The following is a 23,083-nucleotide window of genomic DNA, read 5'->3' on the forward strand; positions in this document are numbered from 1 at the left end:
ACCTCTCTGAGTAATCTTTGGATAATAGGGATAGTAATACCTACTTCAAAAGGTGCATAAAAAGATTAAAAGAGTTAACATGGTTGAAATTATTTAGTATTGTGTAAAAGCTATATGCCATAGAATATCAATGCTATTAATGATAATTAATTACTTTTTAGCAGTAATGATAGTAGACTCTCAGTCCAGAAACATTTAGCTTCATCTTGTAAATCTCTGGACAGCAATCTATTCTCAGGACAAAGTAACAGTACTTAAGCTGTGAGGAGCACATAATTTATTTTGAAAACAAATGGAGTTCCTGTTGTGGCACAGTGGTTAACGAATCCGACTAGGAACCATGATGTTGCAGGTTCGGTCCCTGCCCTTGCTCAGTGGGTTTAGGATCTGGCATTGCCATGAGTTGTGGTGTAGGTCACAGACACGGCTTTTATCTGGCGTTGCTGTGGTTGTGGTGTAGGTAGGCAGGCAGCTGTAGCTCTGATTAGAGCCCTAGCCTGGGAACCTCCATATGCCAGGGGAAGCGGCCCTAGAAAAGGCAAAAAGACAAAAAAAAAAAAAAAAAGAAAACACAAAGCTCATTTCTGTGATCTGACTCTCCGTGAGCTCTGCGTCCTCGCATGTGAGACGCTGTGGCAGGCCTGCAGGGTGTCTGGGCAGTTTCCCTCTGCAGGGGGGTGACCCTGTGACTCACTGGGTCTCCTTGGAGGGCCTGGGTAATTGGGGAGTTTGGGGTTCAGGCTGCACCTGGTAGGCAGGAGCAGAGGCTGGAGGGGCTCCTGTGAGCTCCTGCCTCACCCTTGGGTAAGTCAGAACCCCCCGTGTGAAGGGAGGTGCTTTATGGGAACCAGAGACCCGCAGCTCCCCGAGGACACTCCAGGGTCATGAGTCTGAGACCTGGATGGGCATTGCCACAACCTCGCAGAGCTCTTCCCTTAGATGAAAAACGGGGCGTTCCCGTTGTGGTGCAGTGGTAACAAACCCAACTAGTATCTGTAAGGACACGGGTTTGATCCCTGGCCTTGCTCAGTGGGTTAAGGATCTGGTGTTGCTGTGGCTGTGGTGTAGGCCGGCAACTACAGCTCCAATTCGACTCCTAGCCTGGGAACTTCCATATGCCACGGGTGCGGCCCTCAAAAGCCAAAAAAAAAAAAAGAAAGAAAAAGAAATAAAGAAAAACGGGACTGATCTGGCCCCTTCCCAAGGTGTCAGATGATTTGAGGGCCCAGCACAGAGCCTGACGGGCAGCAGCATCAGCTCAGGAAACACCTTCTGATTTCGATCATCCCTGAATGGGACCGGGTGCTGGGCCTTCCAGCTCACCTGCAGTGGGCGGGTTATGCAGTCTTGTCTGAGGTCAGGGGAGTGATTGTGCTGGGCCGAAGAGCAGGATTTACCCAGTGGCGCTGCAGCCCCGAGTCGCCCCCAGGTGATGAAGCGCAGTTAAGTTTCTGCACTCAGGAGTCACTCAAAAAAAGAAGGCGTGACACTGACTGGCCTTGCCTCAGCCTGACCTGCCACCCAGTCACTGCCTGGCTCTCACACACCCTTGGTTTGTAGTTTCAGGCTGGAGAATGGTACGTACCTGAGGAGTTTTTGCTTTTGACCGATTTTGGTGTGGTCGGAGACTTGGTTGGTGAAGTCTCGGCGTCACCATCGTCACTCTGGTTTTGGTCGTTATCTGACTCTTCCCTCATGGAGATTTCTGAGCCTGGGAGAAAAGACGAAGATCATTTTCTGCTTCTCAAATAGTCACTGATTTTTCAATTCAGGTCGAGAATTGAACGGAGCAACACAGAGTAAGTGTGGGATATACCTGCAGAAGGAAGTTGAACAGATTTAATTTGCCATGGGCCCCATCAGACCCTCCAAATGCTAATGGGCTTTAGGAAACTACAGCCTGCGTTGCTGTGGCTGTGGTGCAGGCTGGCAGCTGTAGCTCTGATGTGACCCCCAGCCTGGGAACTTCCAAGATGGCTTTTGCTCTACCAGGACTCCTCAAACCCTAATGGACACACGTGGGGATCTTGCTGGAAGGCAGATTCTGATTTAGAGGTCTAGGGCGGGGCCTGAAAGTCTGCATTTCTTTAAATTTTTTTTTTTTTCTTTTTTAGGGCCACATGTGCAGCAGATAGAAGTTCCCAGGCTAGGGGTCACATCGGAGCTGCAGCTGCTGGCCTACACCACAGCCACAGCAACGCCAGATCCGAGCTGTCTCTGCGATCTACATGATAGCTCACGGCAGCACCAGATCCCTAACACACTAAGCGAGGCCGGGGGTTGAACTGGCAACCTCATGGATACTAGTCGGGTTCTTAACCTGCTGAGCCACAATAGGAACTCTGGAATCTGCATTTCTAACAAGCTTCCACGTGATGAACCTGTGGCTGGGCCCATGGACCATACTTTGAGTAGCAAGGTACCAATCCACTCCCCACTTTTTTGGTGTGTGTGCGTTTGTCTGCGTGTGAAGCATCTTGGTCGGGGGTGACCATCTGCCCTGGTCTGCCCAAGAAAGTCCCATATTATACCTGTTGCCCCATGCTCCTGGTCACTATTAACACTGTCTTTGCTTTGAGCAAGTGCCCCTAATCTTGGGAGACTCATAGTTTACATACTTTGGGGAAAGCTGGTAAATTATATTAAAAGTCCAGCTCAGGAGATCCTGTTGTGGCGCAGTGGAAACAAATCTGACTAGGAACCATGAGGTTGTGGGTTCGATCCCTGGCCTCGTTCAGTGGGTTAAGGATCTGGCATTGCTGTGAGCTGTGGTGTGGGATGCAGACGTGGCTTGGATTCCACATTGCATGGCTGTGGCGTAGGTCAGCAGCTGTAGCTCCGATTCAACCCCTAGCCTGGGAACCTCCATATGCTGTGGGTGGGACCCTAAAAAGCAAAAAATAAAAAATAACAAAAAATAAATAAAAGTCCAGCTCTGGCATGGTGAGGTCTTGGTTGAAAACGCTTTGCTTCTCGGGTCCTTAGTTTCCCCATAGAGAAGAAGTAGAGTTACACTTGACCTTTTGGAGACCTCCAAAGAAATGTATAGGTCTCCTCTTTAGAAAAGAATGTGCGCACGTGTGCACACACACCCACACTCTTTCTCACAATTTGGTGCACAATTACACGGGTTCAGGCCCCCCGGATCACGAAGCTCGGTATGAGATGACTTCCCAGAAAGGTCTCGCATCACTTTTTACTGTGCTCCACGCTTGGATTCACCGTAGGCTGCATCAAGTGGAAATACGTGCCCCTCACTGCTGCCCCTCCAGGGATTCTGTCCTTTGCTTCTGTGGGATGGCCTTGGGGCTCTCTGGCTGGCTGTTACCTGGGTTACTGATCTTCAGGTGTATGTGTCACCTGTTTATTGACTGTGCCACAGTAAACGGCATTTTGGTACTGGAGGGTCCTGGGGCTCTACCCCTCCTCGACTGTGCCCTCCTGGAAGGGCCCCTGCCCTCCCTCTCCTCAACTCAGAGCAGAGAAATCCTGACCGTCTTCAAAATTCTTTCAAAGCCTCCTCCTCAAAACCTGGGGATTCCAACCAGCCCAGGGCTGCCTGTGTGTGTGTGTGTGTGTGTGTGTGTATGTGCACATGCACACGTGTGCTAACCAAGACAGGGCTTGTGGCACCTGGGATGTAGGCTGACCTAAATGAGGACAGAACCAGACACCCTTCCACACAAACGCTGCTGGAGAACAGTCAGGGCTCCGAGAGAGGGAGGGCCCAGCCTGCCAGGCATCACCTCCAGCCATTGCCCCCATCCAACATCCTCAACACCTGCATCCTCAAAGGCGTGTGAGCATCCAGCTGTTCCCTGAACACACAATGCTTTTCCTTGCCCCCGTCCCTCCCTCGTCTTGCCCACTCCATTCTCTTTGTCTAGAGTGTCCTCTCGTTCTCCTGGTGAAAATCTAGATCTAATGGGTTCTCGAGGAAGCCTTCTCTGACTCTCCCGATGGTGTCCCCACACCTCCCTGGAGCATCCCTCTAGCACAGCAGGTGTCAGGTGCCTGGTCCTGCTCTTCAGGGGTGCTGGGAATCCCTGGGGGGCAAGAACTAGGTCTGAGGCCCTCTTCTCTCCCAAGCCCTGACCAGGGCTGGGCCCAGGACATGCCCACCTCCTTGGACAAATACAAGGAGGCAGGAGGCAGCTGTCGTCAGGGGATTGCGGAGCTGGATGATGGGAGAGACACTTATCCCACTTCTTTGGAATCTTTGCTGTCGTTCTGCAGCCTGGGCTCCCAAATTCAGCTGCTTCTCCCCGTTCCAGGCTCTGCTCTTTCTCCCTGATCAGGCGGGGACCCTCAGCCGCCCCTCCTGTCCCAGGGCAGCCTGGCAGGGCTGGGCCGGCCTCCGTGGGCCGGCGAGCCAAGGGGGTGGCTCGGCCCTGCATCCACTCACTCTGCTTTCTGAGAGCTGAGGGTTCTTCAGGCTTCTCAGCGGTCGTATCGCCCTCATCTGGAATCTTGCTGGCAAAGCTGCTGGACACGTAGAGCTTGCTGGTGTCCAGGGTGGCCTTGCTGAAAGGCGACATGGCCGAGTACATGCTGGTGTAGCCGTTGGAGTTGCAGCTGAGGGCGGCCAGGTCCAGGGCCTTGCCGCCCGTGATGATGGGGATATTCAGGGAGAGCTTCCGCCGGCGGCTGGGTGACGACGTCTTGGTGATGGACAGGGGTGGCGGCGAGGAGAACTTGCGGGTGGCTCGTGGGGACTTGGGGGGGTCCCCGTACAGGAGCTTGTTGTTTTGGCCGCTGGCAAACAAGAGCTCCAGTGACCTGTGGGAGGGCAGGGAGTGAAAACAAATGGTCAGCAGGGGCCTGACTGCCTGCCCAGGCCTGGCCCCCCACCCCCGGTCCTGGGGGGCTCAGAGGGCCAGCACGGCTCCCTCATTCTCATGATCCCTGACACCCAGGCCGACCCTCTGAGCAGGTGGGTTTGAGAGGAGGCCAGGCCAAAAGGCCTGTGCGGTTAAATGGCTGCAGCCAGGTGTCTATAGACCCAGGTGTCCCGCTTTGGGAGGGGACATGGGCTTTGGTGGCACAGTGCCTGACGCTCCCTCTTCGGCCTCCCTCTGGTCGGCAGCAGAGAAACCTGACCCGCGCGTGCCTCTGAGAAACCTCTCTAGGTGCCCCCAACAGGCCTGCTGTCACCCACACCCTCTGACCTCAGACTCACCCAGGTCCTGGGAGTTTATGGACAAGGGAGCTGAGCTCGGAGACAGGAAATGACTCATCTGGCACCTCCTGACTCTAAACCCATGTCCTTTCTATTTCACTCAGGTGCTTGATTGGCCTCGGTGGATACTTGGGGGCAGGAAGCTGAGGCGGGGGGTCTCCCAGCAGTCCCAGCCATTCTTCTTTTCATCCTCAGACAGGGCCCACACCTCAGGGCCAGGGTGGAAAAAGGGGATGGTACATAATAGTACCAACAGTTGCCCACAGCATGGAATATGTTAATCCCGGGAGAGACTGTATCATTTTTTTTGTCTTTTCTAGGGCCGCACCCTTGGCATATGGAGGTTCCCAGGCTAGGGGTTGAATTGGAGCTGTAGCCACTAGCCTACACCACAGCCACATCAATGCCAGATCCAAGCCATGTCTGCGACCCACACCATAGCTCACGGCAATGCCGGATCCTTAACGCACTGAGCAAGGCCAGGGATCAAACCTGCCACCTCATGGTTCCTAGTCGGATTCGTTAACCACTGAGCCATGATGGGAACTCCAGACCGTATCATTTAATCCTCACCATTGCCCTGGGAGGAAGGTATTCTTATTTCCGTGTCACAGATGGAACGCCGAAGCTCAGGGAGGTGAAGGGATTCGGCCCAGGTGACAGGGCTGCACTGGGATCAGAACCTGCGTCTTTCCACTGACAGGCTGTGCCTGCTGGGTGGAATCCTAGGAGGTTCCCAGGTTCCTAGGAATGTGAGGGTCCCTGGGGAACGGTCTCCAGTGGTTTTCAGGCTTGAATCCATCCTGGATAGGGTGGTTCCTCCTGCTGTCTCAGGGCCCCGGAAAGCTGGCTGCTGAGGTTAAGCAGGTGAACCTTGAGCACTGGGGGGTGGGGGTAGGGGTGGGAGGAAGCAGGGAGGAACTGGGGGAGGGGACAGAGGAGACACAGGGGGCAGCTGGCCTGCTCTGGCAGCAGAGGTATAGGGCCAGCGGAGGGACAGTTAGAGTTGCCAGGCTTCCTAACCCCTCCTTGTGTCCTGGGCTTGCACTCAGGACTGGCTTGGCCTCCCAGCAGCCCTGGGGAGTTGCTATAACTCTGAGGCTCTGCTCTAGGCAGCCCCAGAGTGGACGCCCTGGCCCCAGTCTTGCCGGGGCGGGTGTTGAGGGAGCACTCAGGGGTGCTCGGAGGCTTACTGCAGCATCCACAGCTGAGGTCCAGGCAGAAAAGGAAAGCACCTGTTGGCCCCCACATTTCCTGGCAGGTCCCTCCCAGAGCAGTGAGGTCCATGGGGATCCCTGAACTTGACCTACCCCTAGGGAGCCTTAGGTAGATCCTTCATGACTCTATTGGGTGGGGGTTAATAACTACCTTTCTGATGCAGCTCAAGCTGCACGCAGGGCCTTGCTGGGTCTAAGCCCGCTGCCCCGATGCCTTGTTGATGCTACTCTTGGCTGGGTAACCATTGGTGACATGGGGGTAAAGGCTTTTGTTCACTAAGATTCTGGGTCCCCACGAGGACACACTGACGTTCTGAGGCTGGCCCAGACCTCGGCCAGTCTAGCACTGACCCTGTCAGACTGTGCCTGCCATTAGAATCCTCACCTGCAGGGACCCTGGGTTCACAGGGACCCTACCAGGCCCCTCAAAGCCGGGCTGGGCTGAGGGTGGGCAGCTGCATATGCTGATTAAAGCAAGGTCGTGAGCAGGCCAGTGGGAAAGGAATGCAAAGCCTACTTCCACCCTGCCTGCTGCCCAGACGCAGACAGGGGTGGCTAAAAGTGGGCTTAACAAGATCCAGGCCCTGGGTTCAAGTCCCCGCTTAACTACAGACTTCCAGGGGGCCCTGGGGCAGGTCTCTTGGCCTTTTTGGGTCCCAGCTGACCCTCCGCAGGGCTGAGCCATGAGAGGTAGATGGAAAAGAGAGCCTTGAAGCTAAGGCGAAGGTGGCCTGACCTCCATAGGCTGAACGCCCTTCCACCTTGCAGAGAGCAGGCCTGATTCCTGGGTGCGCCCTCCCAGCCCCCCCACCCCCGCCCCGAGCTCAGGTTCCAGCCTCTTCCCAACCACGCGTCCCTCCCAGGCCCGGGAGGAGGAGGCCTGCCCACCTGGCGGGGATGGCGCTGATGGGCTTCCTGTAGATGGTGATGAGCTTGTCCAGGACCACGACGGCCGTGGTGAAGACGCGGTAGGAGTGCAGGAAGGTGTTGAGGAAGTCGATGCTCAGGAAGCGCAGGTCCGTGAGCCTCTCCAGCAGCCGCTCCACGCTGGCGTACCGGATCTGCAGGACTTTGCAGGAGTTCATGGTTTTGCTGAAGCGAATGTCCACGTCATCACAATACAAGGAGGCGTCGGACCTGGGGAAGCAGGAAGGACCAAGAAGGGACCGGGTTCCTGAAGTTGTCAGAGTCCATGGCTGTGAGCTCCCTGAGGGCTGGACCACCACCCACCCATCACTGTCTCCCCAACACGCCCACAGCCACGGACCAGTGCCCCGGATGGCTTATGATGGGAACCAGAGAAGCTTTGTAAGACTGACAGGAAGGAAGAATGGGCTGCGACTTCTTTTTCCCAATGATACTTGAAGACCTGACATTATAAGACTCCTAGAAATACTGGATAAAATAGAATGAACTTAAAAATAACAGGTTGCCAAGTTCATAACGTATGTCATCTGTTCACACAAAAACACGGGCACAAATGTTCACAGCAGCATTATTCACAATCACCAAAAAGTGGAAACAACCCAAATGTCCATCAATTGACGAAAGGATAAACAAAATGTGGCACAGCCAGACAGCAGAATATCATCCAGTCATAAAAAAGGATGAAATACTGAGATATGCTACAGCATGGATGAGCTCTGAAGATAAGCTAAGGGAAAGAAACCAGTCACAAAAGTTCAAGTATTGTATGACTTCATTTTTTTTTTTTTTTTGGCTGTGCCTGAAGCATATGAAAGTTCCTGGGCCAGGGATTGAACCCGAGCCAAAGCAGTGACCCAAACCACTGCCGTGACAATGTTGGATCCTCCTTAACCTACTGTACTACAGGGAACTCCTGTAAGATTTCATTTATATGAAATGTCCAGAACAGCTGAATCCATAGACATAGAAAGTAGACGGGAGGTTGCCAGCGGTGGGGAGAGCGGGGAGTTGGAACTGACTGTTAATATGTATGGAGTTTCTTTTTGGGGTGATGGAAATATTCTGGAATTAGTGGTGACAGTTGCACTACACAGTGAATACCCTAAAAATCCACTGAAGTGTATACTCTACAATGGTGAGTTTTACGTTATGTGAATTGTACCTCAATAAAAGATAGCTAAAAGATAAAAGGAAAGTTCCCAGGAACCAAAAGTGAAGGGAAATTTGGAAACCAGCTGATGATTTAGCTGCCTTTAGGGCACCTGCTGCTCTTGGGAACCAAGTGCTTTGGGTTTCAAAAGAGAAAAATGGAGTTCCCATTGTGGCTCAGTGGAAACGAATGTGACCAGCATCCATGAGGACACAGGTTCGATTCCTGGCCTTGATCAGTGGGTCAGGGATCTGGTGTTGCCGTGACCTGTGGTGTATGTCGCAGATGCAACTCGGATCTGGCATGCTGTGGCTGTGGCGTAGGCCGGCAGCTACAGCTCTGATTGGACCCCTAGCCCGAGAACTTCCATAGGCTGCAGGTGTGGCCCTAAAAAGCAAAACGAACAAACAAGAAAGAGAAGCCAAGGCCTGGGTCTGTGGGTGGAGGGAGTTGTCATGAGACCCCCATGCTGGTACCCTTGAAGGGCTCAGTGAAAGGAGGCCTAGAAAAATCTACCCACCAGGAAAAGGAGATTACGTTTTTTCCCCTGTCTTATCCCAGGCTGTATGTGTGACAGCGGGGGAGCAGGGAGAGTACAAAGCACCCCCCGCCCCCGAGAATGTATCATTTGCTTGTCAGTGGTTTTGGAGACACATACATACGTATACCTTTGTGGTCTGCGAAGCCCAAAGAGTATAAAAGTGTGGTCACAGGATGTAACACTCCTAGGGTAACTGGTGGAAACAAAGGCAAAATCTTTCTGGAAAGGGCTTCTGTCAACCAGGCTCTACAAGACATTTTTAGATAAACCCCTACCCACTGGAAATGAACTTCCTAATCCAAAATGAAAAACCACAAGTGGAGTTCCCTTGTGGCTCAGTGGGTTAAGGACCTGGCATTGTCACTGCAGTGGCCCAGGTTGCTGCTGTGGTGCAGGTTCAGTCCATGGTCTGGTAACTTCCACATGCTATAGACATAAAAAACAAACAAACAAACAAACAAAACAAAAATCCTGAAAAACCAAAACAAAAAAACACAAGTGTTAACAGATACAACAAATAGCTCAATTAAATCCCCAAGGGTCTAAATTTTTTTCTAATTCTAAAAACCCAGGGAGCTCCCATTGTGGCTCAGAAGTAATGTAGCTGACTATCATCTGTGAGGACAAAGGTTCGCTCCCTGGCCTCACTTGGTGGGTTAAAGATCTGGTGTTACTATGAGCTGTGATGTAGGGTGAAGATTCGGTTTGGATCCTGTGTTGCTGTGGCTGTGGTGTAGGCCAGCGGCTACAGCTCCGATTCAACCCCTAGCCTGGGAACCTCCGTAAGCTGCAAGTGTGGCCCTAAAAAGAAAAAACCAAACCAAACCAAACCAAAGTTTTGTTCCTAGCTCCCTCTCCTGCCAGCAATCTGCTGATACCTGTCCTCCCTTAGTTAAAAAGAGCTACAAAGGATGAAACTGGTTGTGCAGTGGTCATGCGTTATGAACCTCCGGCCCCTGGGCCAAAAGGTGGGGTGGACTTCTCAGGGGTTTATTTAACCTTCTCAGCATCTGTAGGGGGAGGTCATCTGTCCTTGACCTCACCTTGGCTGCTTATTAAAGCATGAGGTCAATCGTTAGCTAGCAGTACATCAGCTAAACTAGAAGTAAACTGCTGGCAGGTGTCCTGGCTTGCATCTATCAAAGTTCTGATTTTTGCATGGGGTAGGAATATGACCCAAGCCAGAGCAATCGGAGTCCTCTTCCAGGACTTCCAAATTGGATCTGGTAGCAGCAAGTCTTGTTCTGCTCAGGCTGCCAACACATGAGGACAGGGCTGAGCTGTGTCTAAAGGCACACTCAGCACAGTGGGCTGAGGACCTGAGGCTAAGCTGGGTCTAAAGGCCCACAGATCTATTTTGTTTCGGCTACAGGGAGCTTGACCTCCATACCCTCTACTGGGTGTGATGGGAACCAGTGGCCCTGAAAGCTGCTGCAACCACTGGCGCCCTCTGGTGGTTAGACCACAGGACATGTGTTTTATTGTCTCACAGGGGAGGATTTTTAAAAAATGAATAATAGTTGATTTACAATGTTATGTTAGTTTCAGGGGTACAGCAAAGTAATTCAGTTATACATACAAATATATATGATTTTTCAGACTCTTCTCCATTACAGGTTATTACAAGATATTGAGTATAGTTCCCTGTGCAAAAGCAGGAAGGGCCGTGTTGATTACTTTATTAGTATACATATGTTAATCCCAAACTTCTAATTTATCCCTCCTCCTTCTCCCCTTTGGTAACTGTAAGTTTGTTTTCTATGTCTGGGAGTCTATTTCTGTTTTGTAAATAAGTTCATCTGTATCACTTTTTTTTATTTTGTCTTTTTAGGGCCGCACCCGAGGCACATGGAGGTTCCCAGGCTAGGAGTTGAATTAGAGCTGTAGCTGCCAGCCTACACCACAGCCACAGTGAAGAGGGATCTGAGCCGCGTCTGTGGCCTACACCACAGCTCAAGGTAATGCCGGATCCTTAACCCGTTGAGCAAGGCCAGGTATCGAACCCACTTCCTCATGGATACTAGTTGTGTTTGTTAACCACTGAGGCATGACAGGAACTCCCACTTTTTTTTTTTAAAGATTCTACATATTCGTGATATCATATATTTGTCTTTCTCTGACTTATTTAGTATGATAATCTCTAGGTCCATCCATGTTGCTGCAAATGGCATTATTTCATTCTTCATGGCTGAGTAGTATTCCAGTGTGTGTGTGTGTGTGTGTGTGTGTGTGTGTGTGTGTGTGTGTGTGTGTGTGTGTGTGTGTGTGTGTGTACATATCATGTCGTTTTCTTTTTTTCTTTTTGGCTGCTCCTGCAGCATGTGGAAGTTCCCTGGGCCAGGGATCAAACCCTCGGCAGAGTAGCAACTCAAGTCATAGTAGTGGCAATGCCGGGTCCTTAACGTGCTGTGCCACAAAGGAACTCCGATACCACATCTTCTTTATCCATTCCTCTGTCAACGGACATTTACGCTGCTTCCATCATAGGGGGATTCTAACACGACTCCCTTGAGCAACTGAGCTTTTCACTTTCTGAATGTTGTGAATCTTTTTTGTTGTTGTTTTTTAGGGCCACACTTGTGGCATATGGAGGTTCCAAGGCTAGGGGTCCAATCAGCTGCCAGCCTACACCACAGCCATAGCAACGCGGGATCCAAGCCCAGTCTGTGACCTACACCACAGCTCATGGCAACATCGGATCCTTAACCCACTGAGCGGGGCCAGGGATTGAACTTGCAACCTCATGGTTCCTAGTTGGATTTGTTTCCGATGCACCACAAAGGGAACTCTGAATGTTGCGAATCTTTTTTTTTTTTTTTTTTTTTTTGTCTTTTGTCTTTTTGTTGTTGTTGTTGCTATTTCTTGGGCCGCTCCCGCGGCATATGGAGGTTCCCAGGCTAGGGGTTGAATCGGAGCTGTAGCAACCGGCCTACGCCAGAGCCACAGCAACGCTGGATCCGAGCCGCGTCTGCAACCTACACCACAGCTCACGGCAACGCCGGACCGTTAACCCACTGAGCAAGGGCAGGGACCGAACCTGCAACCTCATGGTTCCTAGTCGGATTCGTTAACCACTGCGCCACGACGGGAACTCCGGATGTTGCGAATCTTTTAAATCACATTTCCCTTTTTGTTTTGAGTGCTGGGAGGCTTGGAATCAAGTCTGTGCTCACTTTGAGCAAGTTTTCAGCAAGTGCAGTTAACCTCACTTGGGCCTCATTCTATTTTTCCTTTTTATTTGCCCTTATTCTTTTTTTTTCTTTTTTTTTTTTGGCTTTTTGCCTTTTCTAGGGCTGCTCCCAAGGCATATGGAGGTTCCTAGGCTAGGCGTCGAATTGGAGCTGTAGACGCTGGCCTACGCCAGAGCCACAGCAGCGTGGGATCCAAGCCGCATCTGCAACCTACACCGCAGCTAACGGCAACGCCGGATCCTTAACCCACTGAGCAAGGCCAGGGATGGAACCCGCAACCTCATGGTTCCGAGTCAGATTCGTTAACTACTGTGCCACGATGGGAACTCCCTATTTGCCCTTATTCTTGACACACTGATAACTGTGTTTTACCTAGTTGTTTTTACATGTATTTAGTAGGCAGCCTTAAATCTCTTTTTGTGTTCTGGTGGGATATGATTAGAAGAAATACATGAACAAAGAAATACATGCTATTACTAAAAGGATAAGCTTGGGAATCCTATGATCATGAGCTAACAGGAAAAAAATCTAAATAAATATGAATTCAGCCCATTATGTCTGTCATGGCAAGAGCAGGTTTAGCATCTGTGGGGTAGCAGGAAGAACACAAGGACTGGATTGGAATATATGGGTTCAAAAGACACCTGCAATCCCGGACAAGGTACTTATCCTCCAGGACTCAGTTTCTTCATTGTAGGGTAGAAATAACAAGTCTTACCTCAAAAGACTTTTGCAGAATAAATGACCTGAGGGACCTAGAATACTGGCTGGCATTCAGCAGGCAGTAAATAAATGCAAGTTCTAAAGTGAATGGCTCTTTAGAGGGTGCCTCCCACCTCGGAGTACAGACAGGGCTCAGAGGAGGTGAGCAGACTGGATACGCCCTGTCTTTCACGCTGTCCTTAAAGGACTGACCTCAGACTCCTGCCATCTCTCTGGCCCCACCATTCCTTCTGTGGGTGGGTCGCCATATTATTTTTAAAAATATAATTGTGCTATAAAGAATAAGAGAAACAATCAAGGAGGACAAAGGAGCAAAGAGATTGTGAGACACGGCGGGCATAGTTTTAGAAACTAAGTAGAGTGCGCATGTGCTGAATGCAGGGAGGGGGATGGAGGAACCAAGGCGGAACTAAGTATCCACAAGGCACCAAATATCCCAGCTATGCTTAATATTCATGAGGCACGGGGGACACTCAACATTCATGTCCACTGGCGACATCCATTCTGACCCTCTACTCTGTCCCAGAAATATAGATAACCTGTACCTGTACCTGTAGCTCTCCTTTTTAAATTTACTTCCACTGTGGCATGGGGAGGATCCCAGGCGAAGAGTCGAATCAGAGCTGTAGCCGCTGGCCTATACCACAGCCACAGCCACAGCCATGCCAGATCCAAGCCGCAAATGGGACTTATACCACAGCTCACGGCAATGCCGGATCCTTAACCCACTGAGGGAGGTCAGGGATCAAACCCACATCCTCATGGATCCTAGTCAGGTTCTTAACCCACTGAGCCATGACGGGCACTCCCTAAACCTAGCTCTTCTTCAGTCTAACTGGTGAGCTGCTGCTGTGGCCAGTGTACCTGCCCCATCTCAGACAGAGCCAGCATGTAGCCTGGATCTACTTGATCAAGCGTCACCTCTGGTCCTGTAGCTGCTCCATCAGCAGGGAAGGCTGATGGGGCAGAGAGTGAGGCAGGAATGACCACTATGTAACCAGTCTGGGTAACTACATGTAACATGTGCTAATTCACTATCCCATCTCTTTCCCCTGGATTTTAAGTGTTTACAATTAATTCACTAGACTATGTAGTTAAGCATCTTAATTGGGTCTGTGAGCCTTTCTGTTCCAAGACCTCTGGCATAGTCTGTCTGGTTGTGAACTTGGAGCCCACAATTGCAGCAGCGTTATTTCCCATAGGATACACCACTCTGCCAACCCCGCAGCTCCATGGAGCTTGTGGTTCCCCAAATGCACCATGTGCTTTCCTGCCTCTGTGCCTTTGCTCATGCTGTTCCCTCCTCCCAGAATGCCCTTCCCCCTCCACCATACTGCAACTCTGCTCGGAGGCCAGTTCTGATGTCCCCTTCTCTAGGATGTCTTCTCCAGCTCTGCCAGGTGAACGAGTCATTCCTTTTCTGAATCCTTGGCGCATCATACAAATTTCCATTTTAGAGCACTCGCTAGCGTTTTATGACTTCTTTCCGTGTCTCTTTCTCTCACTAAGCAGTGAACTCCCCGAGGACAGAGGCCACATCTGCTCATCTCTGCTCCCCAGTGCCCTCACAGGAGGACGCTGCCCATGGCTTCTGTCAGGAAGGCCAGGCTTAGTTGGGGGGCCAGCAGGTCCTCAGAGTTGTCACTTTAATCTGGATATTCCATTCCCTTTGTCACCAACATAGTTTGAAATGTTTTCCTTTCTTCTTTCATGGGGGAGTTTATTTTGGTTTCCTCTGCTCTCTTTTACTTCCTAGATATCGCTCTGCAGAAAAGGAACAGGTACCCATTCTGCATTGAACTATAATTCTACGTGTGATTTTTTTACTGATCATGGAAAATACCATCTCCCACTTACTGGTGACAAACCCAAGCTCAGAAACATGAAGTGACTTGTCCATCTGTCCACAGTCACACATAGAGCAGCAGCTGGGGACCAGGGCTGGTGCCTTCCAGTCCAGATCCTCCTTAGGTTTTCTGTGGCTGTTGTTTGATTTTGGTGGCACCCATGGCATATGAAAGTTCCCAGGCCAGGGATCGGACCTGCATCACAGCAGCGACCAGAGCTGCTGCAGTGACAACGTCAGATCCTTAACCTTCTGTACCACAAGGGAACTCCCCAGAGTTCCTTTGGACTCCCGCACCTTAGCTCTTCAATCATGTAGTCATGAGGTGGGGTGGGGATAATTTCTCACAAATGCACCCAGATGCTTCAAAGACCTGATGTACATGAAACTGCCTCGGCTAGCTCCTTGCTCCTGGCAGGCCGCAGTTTCACCAAACATTTGCTTCATCAGGCCTGCCATCAAAACAGGGTATGGGGGGACCCTTCACGCCCTTGCTACACAGGGGTCTGCAGCTCCCCAGAGTGTGCACTTCAAGTAGCAGCGGGTTCCGGATGTTTGCTCTGGGCGGCACCACCCGCCTCGGTGGAGGAGCCAGGTCTTGGTGTGTGCTGGGTGTGCAGAGCAGGCTGGGAATTCAGAGATTCGGATGGAGGCCAGGGAACCAGCAGGCCACCCCGTGGGCACAGGGGGAGGGGGGTCAGGCAAGCAGATGCTGGGGAGAAGCATGCCTCGTGCAAGCCAGGAGGTCAGAGAGCTGCGCTCAGCAGGATGCCAGCCCCTCCTCCCCTTGTGTGTATCTCAGTCAAACAAGGTGGCCCTGGGGACACATTTTGGAAGTGTTCTTGTTTCGTAATTAGGAAAAGAAAAAGAGTTATTTTAAAAAATAGTGCATAAAATGCCACTCCTGATGTTCTTGTTTAAACAGCCTAATGCAAAAATCCACATTTTCAAGACAAACAGCAATAAAAACAAAGCCGTCTTCCAAACAGACATTAACTCAAAACATACAAGCACTCACAAAAAACCCCTGAAGATGAAACTCAGCATCTTCTGAGCTCTCTGCTGTCACCATGTAGCCCAGAGCACTTACTTGATCATCTGCGGCACAGTGACCTTGGAATTTTCCTCAAACGCGTTCATCATGAGCCCGTTGCACCGGATGTTATCCACGCACTGGAATCAGAGAGAGGACCCCCGGTCAGAGGCCCAGTCTCCATCCTGGGACTGAGTGTGGCTTCATGTGCCCCGGCCTGACCCAGAGTCCTCAACCTCAAGGGCGTCGTCCAGGCAACAGTGGGGTCAATGCAGAGCATGTGCTAAAATGTAGGTTCCCAGGCCTCACACCAGAGACTTGGATATGGTAGGTCTTCCGGGGGCTCAGGGGAGCCCAGGAATCTGGAGTTTTAAGAATCACTTGTGGATATGTGCGTTTTCTCCATCAGAACCCTGCAGTAGCCCCTGGGCTCCCAACCACTTAGGCAAGAAGGGACCACATGCTTTCAGGGACAGGTGATGTGGCTCACCTGGCTGATGTCACTGGTCCAGGCCGCCTTCTCCTGCCTGGATGAGGCCACGAGGATGACTGTGAAGGGCGGGGAGTCCTTGGGCTCCACCCCGATCTTAAAATCCAAGTGGTCAATGTCTTGGCCGGATCCTTTGGCTTCCAGTTGCAAAACACAGAGTGAGCAGAATCAGTGGGGGCCTTTCTTGAGTTGGAAAACAATTGAACAGCTACCCTGTCTTACCCACAAGTGAAGGCACAGCATTGGTAGGGCCCTGGGCCACTTGCTAGCTGCAGAATGTTTTCTTCCCCCTAAGGTGAGGAATCTCCACTTCAAAGATGGAGAAACTAAGACGTGGAATGCAGAGAACCTTACAACCATACAGGGACAGCTCTGATTCTGAGTCGGAAGAGCTTTTAGGGAACTGAGACCCCCCCATCATGCCAGTGGGGGGCTGAGGTTTCCCCAGGGAGGACTTTCGTAAGGACCCCCCCCGCCGCCCGCCTGACCCTAGCAATGCACCTGCTAAGCAAGGTCTAGAACTGGCTTCCCAGCTGGGTCCCCCTGCTGCTCCAAGGTAATACAGGGGTCAGAAGGGCTGGGCTGGACATTGAGCTCAGTTGAGAGCTCCCTGAAGCCAAAGTCAATTCTAGGTAGTTTTATTACTGCTCTTAACCTGAAGAGTTCCTTGAGCTCTATTTATTTGTTTTGTTTTGTTTTGTGTTTTAGGGCTGCATCCATGGCATATGGAGGTTCCCAGGCTAGGGGTCCAATGGGAGCTGTAGCCGCTGGCCTACACCACAGCCATAGCAACTCCAGATCTGAGCCATGTCTTCGACTGACACCACAGCTCACCGCAACACTGGATCCTTAACACACTGAGCAGGGTCAGGGATCGAACTCGCATCCTCATGGATACTAGCCAGGTTCGTGACCCACTGAGCCACAACGGGAACTCTGAACTCTATCATTTGAAACAACTAAGATCACAGTTCAGGGATCTCTTCCAATGCAGCCGTGGCACTGGGGGTGCACTGGATGGGGTGAAATGCTGTGGAGTGTCTGCTTCAGCTCTGGTCTCTGCTTGCTGGCTGTGTGACCTTGGGGTGGTGCCCTTCCCTCTCTGGGCTTCAGATGTCCTCCTATAGTAGTTCAGTGGGTGGTAGTGACTGAGATTCCCCCACCTTTCCGGTGCTGATACCTGAGAATTTCAGGATTCCTTGCTGGGCACAGGAGCTCTGGGTGGTGACTTAGGGATGGGATGGTGATGGCTCCTCAGAAATGGGGTGTCTGTGTGCTCAGTGGGGGACATGTGGAGGCACCTTCCTTGACCTTGGAGGGAAAAGGGCTTTGGGGCCTGACAATGCCACTTGAGTCCCGACCAGCTGTAGCCAAGATTGAAGAAGGTGGGCTGGTAAGAGCTGTAGATAAATTGCTGCAGTTTTATTTCTGCCTTGGGGAGTCGCTTAGCTTGGCCGTCTGTGGAGGGGCCTGAAGGGTGCAGGGCTGACCAGAGGGCATGTGCGTGTGGACTACGCCCCCGGACCCCAGCAAATCCCAAGCCCAAGCCTAAGCGATGCCATCACAAAGATCTGCGGCCTTTCAGCTACAGCTCACCCTGCCTGGGGAAGGGCAAAGATGGGGTCCAAGCTGGTGTATCCCCAGAGTAGGGCATCCAGAGCCTTGGCTGGAGAACCAGTGAATGGGGGAGACGAGGGCCAACTTTGGTCCAGTCAAGAGACAGTAGTGACCCCATCCATTAACCTGAAATAAAGACCCCAATTCTCCAATGCTGTGCCCCCAGGGAGAGGAATCTCATGGACCCCCCACCCCTCGCCACACACCCAGGCTTGCCAGCATCTGGGGGCTGCCCTCCCCCCACCTCCCCATCCAACCCCCTCTGATTTGTGGAGGCCCCACTCCCATGCCCCCCTCTCCTGAAGTCTTGCCTCCCATCCCGGCCACTACAACCCCACTGCAAGGGCCGTTCCCTGTACGTCCTTTGGTGGTGGCACATGTGTTCCTGCATACCCCACCCTTTTCCAGGAGGACAGGATGGTCCCAGCACCTCCCTGGCTTCCTCCTTGCACCCAGTGAGCCGCTGGCCATGTGGAGCACAGATGCATGAACTAGGGGTGATCACTGAGATGCTGTGACCCCTGAACCCAGTGGTGCCAATGCATCCAGGGACCCGAGGAGCTTGGAAGGAACCAGGAAGGCGAGTGCAGGCCATCACCTGTGGGGCCAGGGAGCTCCTGCTCTAAAGACCCAAGCCCAGGAGTTCCCGTGGTGGCTCAGTGGAAATGAATCTGAGCAGCATCCATGAGAATGCAGGTTCGATCCTTGGCTTCTCCGCTCAGTGGTTAAGGATCCGGCGTTGCCGTGGGCTGTGGTGTCGGTCACAGACGTGACTTGGATCCCACATTGCTGTGGCTCCAATTCGACCCCTAGCCTGGGAACCTCCAAATGCCGCAGCTGTGGCCCTAAAAAGCAAAAAAAAAAAAAAAAAAAAAAAAAAAAAAGACCCAAGCCCAGCCTCTCCCAGTCCAGGACTATGGCCACTGAATTTCAGCGTTCTCCCTTTGGGGTGAGTGTGCATATCTGTGCGAGCACACACAGGCTCGAGTGTGACCATCACACCTACCTTCTTCCTCCGTGCTTTCTGGGTCCTCCAACAAGGTGCAGTCAATGAGGGATATGACTCCATTCTGCAAAAGAGCAGAGGTCACCTTGACTCAAGGCGAGAGAGGTGCTAGCTTCAGAGTTCCAGAATACCGGGGTAGGGAGGGACTTTAGAAGTGAGCACCCAGGAGTTCCCGTGGTGGTGCAGCAGAAATGACTCCAACTAGGAACCACGAGGTTGCGGGTTTGATCTCTGGCCTCGCTCAGTGGGTTAAGGATCTGGCGTTGCCGTGAGCTGTGGTGTAGTTCACAGACACGGCTCAGGTCTAGTGTTGCTGTGACTCTGGTGTAGACCAGCAGCTACAGCTCTGATTTGACCCCTAGCCTGGGAACCTCCATATGCTGCGCATGTGGCTCCCAAATGACAAAAAGACAAAAAAAAGAAGTGAGCACCCATGTAACCCACACGTTTGTGTACATTACATGCCAAGTGCGCATCTTGGTATTTAAGCTGAAGAACTTTATCCTCACATAAGAAACCCAGTGAGGGAGTTCCCGTCGTGGTGCAGCAGAAACAAATCCGACTAGAAACCATGAGGTTGCCAGTTCCATCTCTGGCCTCGCTCAGTAGGTAAAGGATCTAGCATTGCTGTGAGCTGTCGTGTAGGTGGCAGACATGGCTCGGATCTGGCGTGGCTGTGGCTGTGGCGTGAGCTGGTGGCTGCAGCTCCGATTGGACCCCAAGTCTGGGAATCTCCATATGCCGAAGGTGTGGCCCTAAAAAGGACAGAAAGACAAAAAGAAAAAAAAAAAAGAAAAAAAAAGAAGAAGCAGCCCAGCGAAGTGCTTCAAATGGGATTGGCTTGGAGATGCCTTCCCCCAGTGAAGGCCAAGGTCAGGCTGGGGGTAGACAGGTCAGAACCTGGCTTGCATGGCCTCTTCTTGTCCTACGGCAACTCTGAGGCAGCCCCTAGTTTGCAGAGGTTTGAAATCCCTCATTCTAGGCTAAACCTCACATGTTAGCAAGAGGAAAACAGGCCAACTTTATGGACCCATCTCAAGTATCGTTATTCTGATTTGATAGGTTTAGAAATGAAATCAGAGTTAAGTGTCCCGCCCAAGGTCACCCGGTGGGTTAGCAGTGGAATCTGGAGAGAGCTCAAGGTCAGTTGCTGGCTTTTAATTGTTAGGAAAATCTGGAGAGCCTCCTTGCCTGCCTGCTTGCATATCTCACAAGTGTCCTACCTTAATAAATCTATTTCTTGCCTATCAAAAAAAAAAAAAAAAAAAAAGGAAAATCTGGAAAAATGCCCGCTATCCTTGAGCATGTGAGCATCACTTGGGTGTGAGACCCCTTGATATTACTGTGAGAAATAAAAGTAGCCACAACTGTGCTGATTGTAAAGTACACCCACAAATTCTTGGATACCCTGCCCTTCAAAAAGTGAAGGCACTACTTCTGCCTCTTGTGCGTGGGCTGAACTTAGCGACTTGCTTCTCATTAAGAAATTAAAGCAGAAGTGACGGGGTGCAGCTTGGGGGCTGCAGCCTCCTACTTGCTCTCTTATTGTCTCTTGGACCACTTGTGCTGGGGCAAGCTGACTTCCATGTCAGAGGAGAGGGCTACAGATGAGGGGCTGAAGCCTCCAGCCAACAGCCATGCGAGGGAGCCAAGTTGGAAAAGGTGTCCCTGCCCCGTCGAGCCCTCGGACGATTGCAGCCCCAGCCGCCCTTGACCACAACGTCTTAAGAGACCCTGGCCACGCAGGTCCACGCAGCTAAGCTGTCCCGACTTCCTGACCTAGAGAAACTGTGAGACAACAAATGTTTATTTTAAGCCACTGCCTTTGGGGGTAATTTGTTACACAGCAACAGATAAATAATATAAAAACTGACAATAACAGAAACCTGGCCAGGTGGCTACTCTATCTGTGAAAATGTCTACAGGGCTGGTGCCACCTGGGAGGAAGAGGGTGACAGGGGAAAGCATCAGAGTGGGTCCCCGAGGGAAGGTTACTTCCTTTCCTCTTGTGTGTGGGCTGATGAGTCCAGAAGGCTGTGGTCAAGGAGGCGGCTGGGGCTGCAGGGATCTGAGTTCTGCTTCTGGTTTGGCTCTTTGGAGGGCTTGGGTGAGCATCCCTCACCCGACCCCTCCTCACCCCTGCCCCAGGTCTTGCTGGGCCTTAACCTGCACGGTGATGTCACTTGGGTTTGATAATCTCCAAAGCCCCATCTAGCACTCTTACTTTACATCCAAAAAACTTCCCATGGTAGTTTCAGACCTTGTGGGTTTGCAGCATGCCCTTCTCAGGAGGCTGTCAGGCATTCTATTTCCAATTGCAATATCGAATGAGAAGTGGCTTGAATTTTAGCTTTGGTTTAAGGACACAGACTCTGCGGCCAGGCTGCCTGGTATCATATCCCCTCTCTGCCACTTGCTGGCTCCTTCTAGAAATCTCAGTTCCCCTTATTGCTACAAAAGGGAAAGTCACAGGATCCGCCTCAGTGGCTTGTCCTAGGTCCAGAGTGCTCATTAAGCAAAGGCTTGTGATCATTATCACAAGTTCACACTACATCATTCAGAGTGTTAACGACAGTTACTTACTGAGCATTTACTATGTACCTGGCATGGGCTCGTGTGCTTTGCAACCATTTCCTCACTTAATCCTTACCGCACTCTTGTCAGGTAGATATTTTCACTCCCATTTTGCAGATTAGTAAACTGAGGCTTGAGGAGGTCACTACCACGTGGCAGGGCTAGAACTTGAGTAGCTCTTGGATTCCATGTTCTTTCCCAGGATCTAAGAGACTTTTAAAACTCAAACAAATAGGAGTTTCCGTCGTGGCTCAGTGGTTAACGAAGCTGACTAGGAACCATGAGGTTGTGGGTTCCATCCCTGGCCTTGCTCAGTGGGTTAAGGACCCAGCGTTGCCGGCTGTGGTGTAGGTCGCAGACACAGCTTGGATCCCACGTTGCTGTGGCTGTGGTGTAGGCTGGCAGCTACAGCTACGATTCGACCCCTAGCCTGGGAACCTCCATATGCCGCGGGAGTGTCCCTAGAAAAGGCAAAAAAACAAAAACCAAAAACCCCTCAAACGAATAAACCCACCAGCCTCCAAAACAAAATAAGATAAAACTAAGAAACATAAATCATGGGATATGTGCTTTCAGACTAAAAAGCTGACTGAAAGTCTCCAGTTCCACCCGCCCCTATTGACTCCCCCCAACCCCTGCACCAGGCCCCCTACATCCAAGCCTGGACAGAGATCTTCCCAGGAAAAACTCCAGAGCTAATAAATAATGAAGGCATTCCTTGATAGATAATTTGGTTGAAATGGGAGTATTCAACATTTGTAAATTAATTTCCCCTTGTGCAGCCAACCAACTAATTTGTCGACATGTTAACATAAGCAGTATATTCCCCGAAGCCAGGGCTTGATCTATTAGCTCTGCAGGATATGACAGGCCAGGCTTCCAGGGTCTGGAAGAATGGTTTCCCTGATGCTTCGGCTTAATTAAGGGCACCTTCTGGACCTTTCCAGGCCACGGCGAGTTGGGATTTGAGATCTGCCCCAGCGAGCATCCATGGGGATGGACATACTGCTGGGGAGACCGGAGCTTGCAGAAGCAAGAACTCCCAATTATCCAGAGCAGACTGACAGCCATCTGCCTGCCTCCGCACTGCCTCTGGTGAGGACGCTCAGCCCTGCTTCGCAGATGAGGGGCAGTGTAGACGGGGCAGGAGGTTTCTAGGGTCATACAAGGTAGGAGACAGAGGCTGGACCAGATCCTGAGCTCAGAGCAGCACCATAAGTCATGCGCCCTGGTGGGGAGCAGCAGATATAGCCTGGGGTCTCTTGGGCTGGTGGAGTGAGTGCCTGAAGGTGTCAAGAGGGGGCCTGTCTGAGCTTTTTTTGGAGGGAAATGAGAAACAGGCTCTGGGTGCTGCTCTGCCTGCAGCCAGGGGTGACCATCCTTCATCAGCCCATCATACACACGCACGTGGGCCTTTTCCAGGCTTGTCTGGACCCCCTGGCTCCTCCACCCCGAGACCCAGTTGTGTGGGTGCCTTTAGGCGTCTTCATACCCATTTCCCATGATTTCACTAGGAGAAAGTCAATGGCCTCATTCCAAGCCTCCAGCCAGACCAGGGGGTGCACATGTACACTCATGTCTCTGACACC

At 51.5% G+C, this 23,083-nt stretch overlaps 1 protein-coding gene across 3 annotated transcripts in view; it reads right to left on the reverse strand.

Annotated features, from left to right (window-relative positions):
• The window catches only part of RASGRF1 (Ras protein specific guanine nucleotide releasing factor 1), a 125,335-nt gene that overhangs the window by 33,620 nt on the left and 68,632 nt on the right, over positions 1–23,083 (reverse strand). For all 3 annotated transcript variants that reach the window (XM_003128446.6, XM_013988986.2, XM_021098844.1), the window contains exons 11-16: positions 18,921–18,984; positions 16,298–16,434; positions 15,865–15,947; positions 7,285–7,533; positions 4,406–4,779; positions 1,586–1,711 (exon numbers count right to left, since the gene is read on the reverse strand). In XM_003128446.6, the coding sequence (XP_003128494.3) occupies positions 1,586–1,711; positions 4,406–4,779; positions 7,285–7,533; positions 15,865–15,947; positions 16,298–16,434; positions 18,921–18,984 (1,033 nt within the window). The remainder of the gene's footprint in view (positions 1–1,585; positions 1,712–4,405; positions 4,780–7,284; positions 7,534–15,864; positions 15,948–16,297; positions 16,435–18,920; positions 18,985–23,083) is intronic.

The sequence above is a fragment of the Sus scrofa genome, chromosome 7 (assembly GCF_000003025.6).
Source record: "Sus scrofa isolate TJ Tabasco breed Duroc chromosome 7, Sscrofa11.1, whole genome shotgun sequence".
NCBI classification, from domain to species: domain Eukaryota; kingdom Metazoa; phylum Chordata; class Mammalia; order Artiodactyla; family Suidae; genus Sus; species Sus scrofa.